At 42.3% G+C, this 9,627-nt stretch overlaps 1 protein-coding gene across 1 annotated transcript; it reads left to right on the top strand.

The window, feature by feature from the left end:
- Positions 1-1,526: 1,526 nt before the first annotated feature.
- Positions 1,527-8,850, top strand: slc35e3 (solute carrier family 35 member E3). Its single transcript, XM_088924370.1, has 5 exons — positions 1,527-2,167; positions 3,633-3,743; positions 3,881-4,039; positions 6,972-7,054; positions 8,229-8,850. Exons 1-5 carry the CDS (start codon positions 1,766-1,768, stop codon positions 8,413-8,415), a joined length of 942 nt encoding a protein of 313 aa, XP_088780496.1. The 5' UTR covers positions 1,527-1,765; the 3' UTR covers positions 8,416-8,850.
- Positions 8,851-9,627: the final 777 nt, after the last annotated feature.

Below are 9,627 nucleotides of genomic sequence, written 5' to 3'. Positions count from 1 at the left end.
ACAATGTTTTAATTTTCAGCTTCTTTTGTTTTGGTACCCTGAATCTAGTTTTCTGTATTTTCTGTAAACAAAGCCCCAGACTACATAAGCCCAGCTCTGCTACTCCGAAAGGCTGAACTATCAAGGTCATTTTTCCCTGTATAGGCCTTTGTGTGTTGGTTATTAACCAGGTAATTTGTAGATGTATACTTTACTATTCATGGCATTTGCTGCTTTTCACCTTCTAACATATTTAAAGTTTTAGGTTTCGTGCTTTTTTCTTCTTTTTCATTTACATAGAAGTTCCATTTGTTTTAATTAAGGGAGATAAAATTTTTTTAAGAACTTTTCCATGAACAGTGATGGATGACTTGGGTGCTATCCTTCAAGTTCACCGTAAGACACCGAGGCAGCCATCGTATGACTGATTCTCGGTATTGATTTTGGATTTTTTATTGGTTGTCGGTGGGCTTTTCTCAGAGGACTGGGTGCTGGAGCCAGCAGGTTCTTCAGGGCTGTATTTCTCCAGTCAGCACAGCAGAGGCCTTCCCTAGAACACCCTGTCTCAGTAGCTATCCTGAGCTCTACCTCAGTGACCGAGCCTCACTGTCAGCTTGCTGTTCCCTCCTGGTATTAGTCAATGCCGAATGTCCAAGGAAGTGCTGGGAACGAACTTATCCTTTAAGTTAGTTACAGGATACGTTAGTGTACAAGCTGGTTTAAAGTCATTGTAAGACTACTTGTTTGAAACCATGTTAAAAATGAATTCGAAATAAATGGTAAATTACTAGATTTACACAACATACATGGGAAAGATGCACCAGCCCACTTATCTTCACCTCTTAACGGTTGGTTAAAATTTGTCCCAACTGTTCAATTACAAATTACAAAACTACATATTACTATTACATTGTAGTAGTCATAGTTGAATTACAAACTATGTCATATATATAATTTATTTGTGTGATGAAATACAAAAGTCTCTGTGTGTTAGAATCTCTTGAGCGATGGTCCTGGAGTCCCGACTGAGAGGAATAACTTCAGGGTTCGTGGTGCTGTTGGGGAGATGTTAGTGACTTTGAGTGCTGCTGTTGATGCAGTCAAAGCCTTGCTGCATGGGGCTTCCATTGTAGCTGTATTTTATTTTAGGGTCTTCAGGTGGGAGCTTGTCGAGGAAACTTGTACCATTGAAGGATAAAGGCTACAGGTGAGGGGAGTTTGTGTGGAGTGGAGACGGTGTCATTTTTTTTTTGCTCTCTTGCATTTTGTTCGTAGGAAAAATTAAAATAAGGATCAAAGATCACGGGAAAAAAGCAATGTCAGTGCGTCTCTGCTGATGAGGGTTTCGGTACGTTATACGGAGTTTGTGCAGACCGGGAGTTGCCATACCGAGCTCTTACTCTCTTACTGCCGATCTCGGGACGCTAGTGGGCGCCAGAGAGCACTGACGTGGCGATCTTCTGAGCGGCGCAGTCTCTGCTAGCGAGCGTCGCTTTGTGTGATGTCACCTCCGAGTGTGGGAGCCTCATTTGCTGGGGGAGAGCCGAGTCTCTGAACGCGGCGGTCGCTTAGGTAGCGGGGCTGAGGCGATGCAGACCGGGCTGCGGTACGGGTGTGTAAGGGATAATTTTGGACTGGAGTACGTAGGGGTGTGAAGGGAAGAATCGCCTTTTTCCCCCCAATGAAAGGGCCAGCGGTTTCGTTTTTAAAAATGTTCTGCGCTACCATGGATGTTAAGTAAATTTGTACGTGTTGATTTAGTGGTATCCAGGCACAGGACCCAACGATGGCTGCTCGTTTATCAAGCCTTTTAGGAAACGGTCGGATCGTGACTGGACTGCTGGTCAACCTGCTGTCGTCCATCTGCATCGTCTTCATCAACAAATGGATTTATGTGCATTATGGTTTCCCAAACATGACTCTAACGTTAATTCATTTCGTTGTGACATGGCTAGGGCTTTACGTGTGCCAGAAAATGGACATATTCGCTCCAAAAAGTCTCCAGCCCACCAAAATCCTCTTGCTGGCATTAAGTTTTTGTGGATTCGTCGTTTTCACTAATCTTTCCCTTCAAAACAACACCATAGGCACTTACCAGCTTGCCAAAGCCATGACGACACCCGTTATAATCGTCATTCAAACGGTGTATTACAAGAAAACATTTTCCACTAAGATAAAGTTGACTTTGGTAAGTACCACAAATCCACAAACAGACGGCAGCCAACTGCCTCGAAGAGGTCTCTACTTGTAGGAGTGCCATTAGCGCTTTCTTTTTATCTTACAAGTATTTTGTCGGACTGTAAAACTTACGAGTCACATGTCTGGTTATATGCATTAAATTTCCCCGGACGTATGACTCACTAAAGACTTTTATCTTTGCGAAGCAAATAAGAGCGGCTGTCAAAATAAGGAAGTAGGTTAAATCTCGTTTTGAACTGAGCGAGGAGGTTTATTTTTTAACTGCCTTCCTGTGATAGGAGCAGGTTGCCTGGATTCTGGGATGACAGGTTCCAGCTTCTGCGGCAGGAAGTTTAATTCGGTATCGGACAGGCGCTCTCAGAGCTGGCCATCATACACACCGAGTCACTATATTTAAAGTGTGAGTCATTGACACCACTCTGTTACATACTTGTACTTTTATTCGCACCATGGCTTAATTTTAGGTGATGTTCTAAACGTTTAATTTGTTGTTACACCCTCGCCCGCGTCCAAGTACTCAAATTGGCAGTATTGTTAGATTTACATCTGATTTCGAAACAATTTGACAGTTCATTTAAATAAGAAAATAATATATTTTTATTATTACACTAGTTCTGAATGATTAAGATTGTCCCTTTTAAATACTGTAAAATAGCTTTTACTGCCAGGAGATTAATAAACGTCTCAAAGACCACCTGACAAACATGAGTTAGATATACTAAATCCAGTGCCCCATCCAGTCCTCTATACTGTACATAAGAGCACCTCGACTGCAAGAAAGTGTTTAGTCTCAAAAGCCTTACCTTCCTACAGCAGGACATTGAGAATTACCCAAGAAATATGACCTGCAGTTTCAAACCAAAAACAGGAGCTAGATCAGGGGTTTTCCAGTAAGGGCATTCACTTACTGGAGAGGTGGGTGTTTTCTAGGGTTCGTGCACCTGAACTCTCAGTTCCATAGGTGGTCTAATTAACTGCACGATTGTAATACTTGCATCCAGACTTTCAAAGTATTTTTTTATAGGTAAATGTTCCTTTGCTGGCCAATGTACTGAGTAATTAACCGTAAAATCCTATACAGTATATGCCTAATTTAGCAAATCATTTAGGAAATTGTTTAATTGAGGGTCCAAATAGGAACCTCGCTAACCCCCTGACCTAGATCTCCTCAAAAGCCAGCCTCTGCAGCACTGGACTTAAATAGCTGTTTTGAGGGTATGTTTTTTTTTTCCAATTTCGCTTAAAGCTGAAGCACAGAAGCAATGTGACTTGACCAATGTGGTCTCTGCTGTTTTAGTCTGGTTTTTAATTCGGCCTAAAGCCAGCCATGCTCAGCTCGTGAACTGGCAGTGAGGGCCGTGAGAGTGTCTGGTCTTCGAAGTCCAATTACCCCCCCCAGCCCCACCCGTACAGATCTGACGGCCATTGCGACTGCTTTCTTCTTGGTGTTGCAGATCCCCATCACTCTGGGCGTGATCCTGAACTCCTATTACGATGTGAGGTTCAACGTCCTGGGAATGGTCTTTGCTACGCTGGGAGTCCTCGTTACCTCCCTGTATCAAGTGGTGAGCGCGCCGCCCTCCCTCAGTACTGGCAGCGTGACTTGGAGACGGGGTGGTGGCCTGTTGCCCGTGTCCGTCCCTGCCGCGCCGCCCCTCGCTCACCCCTCTGCACTGGCTGTCTCTCCCTGTGTCTCTCGCAGTGGGTAGGCGCCAAGCAGCAGGAGCTGCAGGTGAACTCCATGCAGCTGCTCTATTACCAGGCCCCCATGTCGTCGCTCTTCCTGCTCACCCTGGTGCCCTTCTTCGAACCCCTGACTGGGACGGGGGGTATATACGGCCCGTGGTCCTTCACTGCACTGGTAGGTCCTCTCCTCACCCCCCCTCATTTTGTAGACCAGGGTTGGGAACTTTTTTTTTTTCTAACAAATGCCTCTCTGTGGAATATCCCCAGTTGATTCCTAAAATCACATTGAAGGCTATAACTCTTAGAAATCCTGCTGCTACTAATAATGAAGCATTCACAGCAGAAATGCAGGCTGTTTGCCCATAAGCCCGCAGGTGAATAGTCAGCCCCAACTTTCTCTGCAAACTCCCAAGACTTCATCCTGCTGCCTTCACAGAGAACTTTTGTATCATTTGAGTACTGAGGGGGAAAATGAGCAAAAGAAACTAGATGAGTTTTCATAGAAGCTGGACTATCAATAACTCGTGTTTAGGTCTGATTGTAAAGAGCAGCAGAATCCTGCAGCAAAACAGGCTGTGTCGCATTAAGTGGGTTTTTTTCATCTCCACCACACTTGTTGAATGGAACAAATTCAGTCGACAGAGGATCACAGTGTGTTAACTGTTAACAGTGGGCAGAGGAACTGTTAGGACCATTAAAAGAGCAGAAATGAGCACTTTGTGTCACTGTAGGTTGGAGAACTGAGTCCAGTGCATGGCCACACTTAGGTTTTGAAAAGTTGCCATGGCAAGTCACACTGAATCTCAGTAGTCCATAGTACCTTAGAAATCAGCAGCAGCCAAGCAGTTAGTAGAATCCACAAGTATACTGAAATCACGAAGAAGAAAAATACTTGCATACACTGGGCTAAGAAGAGTTAGTGGCTCTGAGCAGCCAGGTACAGTTCTTAGAACAAGTTTGTGTATCCCCTGTTTTGTTACATATTCTGATATATTTTAGCCTATAATGTAATATCTTTTTCAGTCATGATCCGATTAAACGTATAACACAAAGACGTGTTAATTAACAAATGTTGATGCAACAGTAAATATTCTTGTGTGAATACCAATGTGAACTCGTAGGTTCAGTGACTGGCGGCTGGCTCTTTCTTGAACGGCAGTGACTTGAGCTGAATGTTTCCTGTAACTGTTTATCAGACTCGCACATCGACCCCTTCTTCCTTACAGAATTGCTTCAAATCGGCATTTGACATATGAGGGTTCCTCTGCATGAACAGCTTGCTTCAGGACATACCATAACATTGCAGTTAGGGTTAAGGACTTGCTCAGTGCAAAATGTCTTCTTCAGCGATTCCGTCGCAGATCTGCATATATGATTAGGATCATTGTCTTGCTGCATGACCCACTTTTGGCACAGCTGCAGCTGAAGGATAGATAGCCTGACATTCTCCTCCAGAATTTGCTGATACAATGTTGAATTCATAATTGCATCAAGGTTGGTAAGACATCCGAATCCTGAGGCAGCAAAGCAGAGCCAAGACCTGAAACTCCCAGCACCGTGCTTGACTGTAGGCATTGACTTTTGGAAAGTAGTGTCTGGTTTTCACCACACAAAACAGTTCTTATTATGGCCAAAAGTCTAGTTTTGATCTGTCTGTCCAGAGAATATTCTTCCAGTAGTCCTGTGGATTGTCTATATGCTATTTCGTAAACTTAAGGTGGGAGGTGGGAGTTCTTTTTAAATGAGAGGCCTTCAGATCCTTAGATTCAACTCTCAGGTTCTTTGTGCCGTTCTGGATGACTCCCTGGGAGATTATGACAGAAATGCTGGTCCTAAGTAAAGTAACTGTGGTCTTGAATATGTTTTGTAGACTATCTGACAGGGGATAGATGGAGCCCCGGATGTTTAGAAATGGAAACCCTCTCTAGACTGATGAGCATCAGCTACTCATCATCATCTTTTTTGGGTCATGGCATGACGTGTTTCCACTAACCTGTGTCTTGATCACCAAACTCACAACATTTCGGACCGTTATATGGGACAAGGCTGCCCCACCTCAGTGCTAGTTTATTGGTTACCCAAAAGTGTAATCACCGGGTGTTAATTACCCCCTTTATTGTATAAAATAGGGGTTCACTTAGTATATGACTCACTGCTTCTTAATTATTCAAAAAACATTATCTATCAAAAACATTGAATTGGTCACATAAATCCTTTTGGATATTTAAAATAAGAGCCATTTTGGCTAATCATGGTAATTTCAATGCCCTGCATTATGTTGAAAGTTCACAAACTTGTTGCTGTAGAAGCCTAGAAGGTTTAGAGGGATGAGAGGTCAGAGCTGCTGGCAGAGGCCGAGGTCCTTTCACGTGAAAAGCCGAGCACCCTAACGGATGTGCAGTTCTTATCAGGAATCCTATTTCGAGCCGCTGCCGCTGCCTTGTTTCTTGTTAACGGCCACTGCCATGCTTGTGATGCGTCAACACGCGTACCCGTCTTCCATGCACGAGAGAAAGGAACACGTTGAGGCCCAGGAGGCTACACTGAGATGACTGGTCTTTGAGATAAGCAGTGTTTCATCATGGAAGGCAGCGACTTGTAGGACGCAGGTGTGATACTGCGACACAGTACTCCTTGAAGATGTAGTCTGTTTTTTGTTTTGTGTCCAATTTCCTCTTTTAGGAGATTTTGAAACTCACTCTTTTCCAATCACGGGTAAATCTCTTGGTCCTCTTTGAAAGATTACTCTGCTGTCAGGAAGCCTAAAGTGTGTATAAGTCTAGACACTTGCCGAGGTTTGTGTGTACAAGGCTGTGGGACAGTTAAAAACCTTGCTCGTTGCTCATTGTGTTTGTGAGCTCCTGCCACCCCTGTAGTGTCACAGCCTTGTATTGAAGTGTCTCTTCAGCAGGATGTGCTGCCTGTTTCATGAGTCCAGGCTGAACATGTTCAACACTATCAGCTCACAATCTTTCTGGCTGTTTTGTGCCTGACATTTCATCTTATTGGCGGGATCGGAGTTTTAACCTGAACAATGAATGAAACTGTCCAATTTCTTTTTTTTTTAGTTGGAGTGATGTGTTGTGCGCCTTTTCGCTTTTTTCCAGGGAATGGTGCTGCTGTCTGGAATCATTGCCTTTCTGGTGAATTTGTCCATTTACTGGATCATTGGGAACACCTCACCAGTAACGTATCCTTCTCTCGTTCATGTCAGGGATAGCGAAATAAATCCGATGTTTGTCTTGCAACTGCTTCATCATACTGACACCTTTTGTCTGTTTTCACTGCTCCTAAAATGAAATAGGACGTGCACAGCACTGCAGCAAACGAGTAAACAGTTAAGTGTCAGGACAAGGTCAATAAGCTTTCAGGCCTCTTTTTGTCACATTTAAAACCTTTAGTTATTTATCTTCAGAACTGTGCCTTTTTTTAAAAGATCCCAGTCAACAGAGCCTTTGCGTTTACCAGTGTCGAAACTTTGTTTCTGAACATACTGGTACAAGTGTAGAATATGAAAATCAGTTCAAATAACAGTGCACAGTTGCATTCAGAAACTGTGCTTATAATAGAGTCCTTAATTCTAAATATAATGACCTCCAAAGAAATATTTTAACTACTGATGAGAGAGTGTACAAGTAAAACTTTACATAAAGTGTTATACTGTATCTAACATTGTGCCAGCAAAGACCTGGAAAGGTTAAATACAGAAATTCAATAAGTAAACTCTGTATTAGTTTGGTCGTTAAAAAATAATTAGTCTGTACATATCACTTAATTCCAAAGGTATATATTAATGTAAATAATTTTAATGTAAGCTTCATGTGCCGTAACACTCTGCTATACCTGATGCATAATCAGTTTAGCTGTCATCTTTAAAATTTGGTCATGTGTTACTGTCTAATCTATTGCTTAAGGCATGACGTTGCTTTTTTTAAGCTATCAAGTTATGTTCGGAGACCTTGTTTCATTTTAAACAAGGTCTAAAATGAAGATCATGTGTGCCCTTGTCATCCGGAATAGAACTCCAGAATGTTACATCTTTTAATTAAAAGAAGTTTGTTCTGGTGAACATTACCCTAATAATGGCTAAGTGCAACGTGACACAAGAAAAAGGAGATCATATTGACCATGACTAGAATCTCTTGTTTATTCAGAGATCTTCAGTTGCTTGGAGCACAAGACGTCTGTGTTTTTACAGTGCAAAGGACAAAAACATGTGTCTGTCAATATAAAAGACTACACAATTGTATTACCCGCAGTCACTATAAAAGACCAATCTAAAACAGAAATAAGAACTGTCTGATTCTCAGGATGTAACACAGATCACATATCCTCTGGTTTTAAGCCTTAACGTATCTTTGCAGCTACAACATGTTCGGCCACTTTAAGTTTTGTATTACCTTGCTGGGAGGCTACGTTTTGTTTCAGGATCCCTTGTCCCTAAATCAGGGCTTTGGGATCATGTGCACCCTGCTGGGGATCCTGTCCTACACACACTTTAAAATCACGGAGCAGGAAGAGACCAAGAGCAAGCTGGTCCAGAGACCCTGACCTCTCTGCATGCCCAGCAGTCGGGGGTATAAATGCCGCAAGCGAAGCTGCCTAGACTGACCAACTCCTGGAACCTAAATGCGAAACTGTGTCACAGTCTGAAACGATAGATTCATATGCTGATCTGAAACTGAGCAGCAGTCCAATAACGATAAAGGAAGTGAGCACAATTCTTTATTTTTACAGCCCAAAGGAAGCTGTGGAAGGGATGTAATTTGTGGTAGAATATCTAATGATCAAAGAATATTCTTCACTGAGAATCTGTTGTTTGCAGACATGGTACAAGTACAAAGAGGCATCCGAACAGAATAATTACAATAGATAAAAGCAAGATGTACTGTACATTTGTTTTTATTATTTAATGTTTGCAAGCCTTTTTCATATGGTGTATTCTACAATAAAAGGTTTTTCAATAAATATCATTTTTTTGGATTCAGATATTCTAGGATTGCTCAAAAACAGTAGATGTACAGTGGCTTCCACAAGCATTTATCCTGTTACCAAAGATGTCCTGTTCTGATTTACAGATGATCTACACAGTTGTTAAAGAGCACAAAATTTGAACGGTGAAACTGAACATTTTTATGGATGAAGAAGTTGAATGTCCGCAAAAGCATGAAGAAAATGAAAAACTTAGTGTTAAACGTAATTTTAATTGTTTATGTCAATAAGCACAATAAGTCAATACCCAGTGAAGTCACCTTTGGCAGTAATTTACAGCTGTAGTTGCTTTTGGGGTAAGACTACAAATTTTGCTTACCGGAATGGTGCTGTTTCTACCCATGCATCACAGCAAACTTGCTCAAGCGCTAACAGAGTGGTTTGGATGAGACAGCAGTTTTCAGATCTTGCCACAGATGTTCTCTCGCATTTCAAGTCACAATTTTGAAGGACATTGTCGAAATCCTACAAGAAGAAAGTGAATGTCCTTCCTGACTGAGTGGACATTCGCTCTCTTCTTGTAGGGTTTTGCCCAGTCTTCTTGTAATGCCACACCTACAGCTCTGGATCATTGTCTTCCTAAAAGGTGAATTTTCATCCCATTTCATTTATGTTTTTAGTAAGCCGAAGGAGGATTTCCCCGCAAAATTACATGTACTTTTTGCTACATCCATCCATTTTTCTAACAGCTTTACCCAGTACAGGGTGTGGGTAAAACGGGGCCTATTCCAGTAAGCAAAGGGCGCGAGGCAATCATATCACAGGGCAGAG

The sequence above is a fragment of the Atractosteus spatula genome, chromosome 8, assembly GCF_055471065.1.
Source record: "Atractosteus spatula isolate fAtrSpa1 chromosome 8, fAtrSpa1.hap1, whole genome shotgun sequence".
In the NCBI taxonomy this organism is placed as follows: domain Eukaryota; kingdom Metazoa; phylum Chordata; class Actinopteri; order Semionotiformes; family Lepisosteidae; genus Atractosteus; species Atractosteus spatula.
This window is presented reverse-complemented; position numbering and strand designations above follow the sequence as displayed.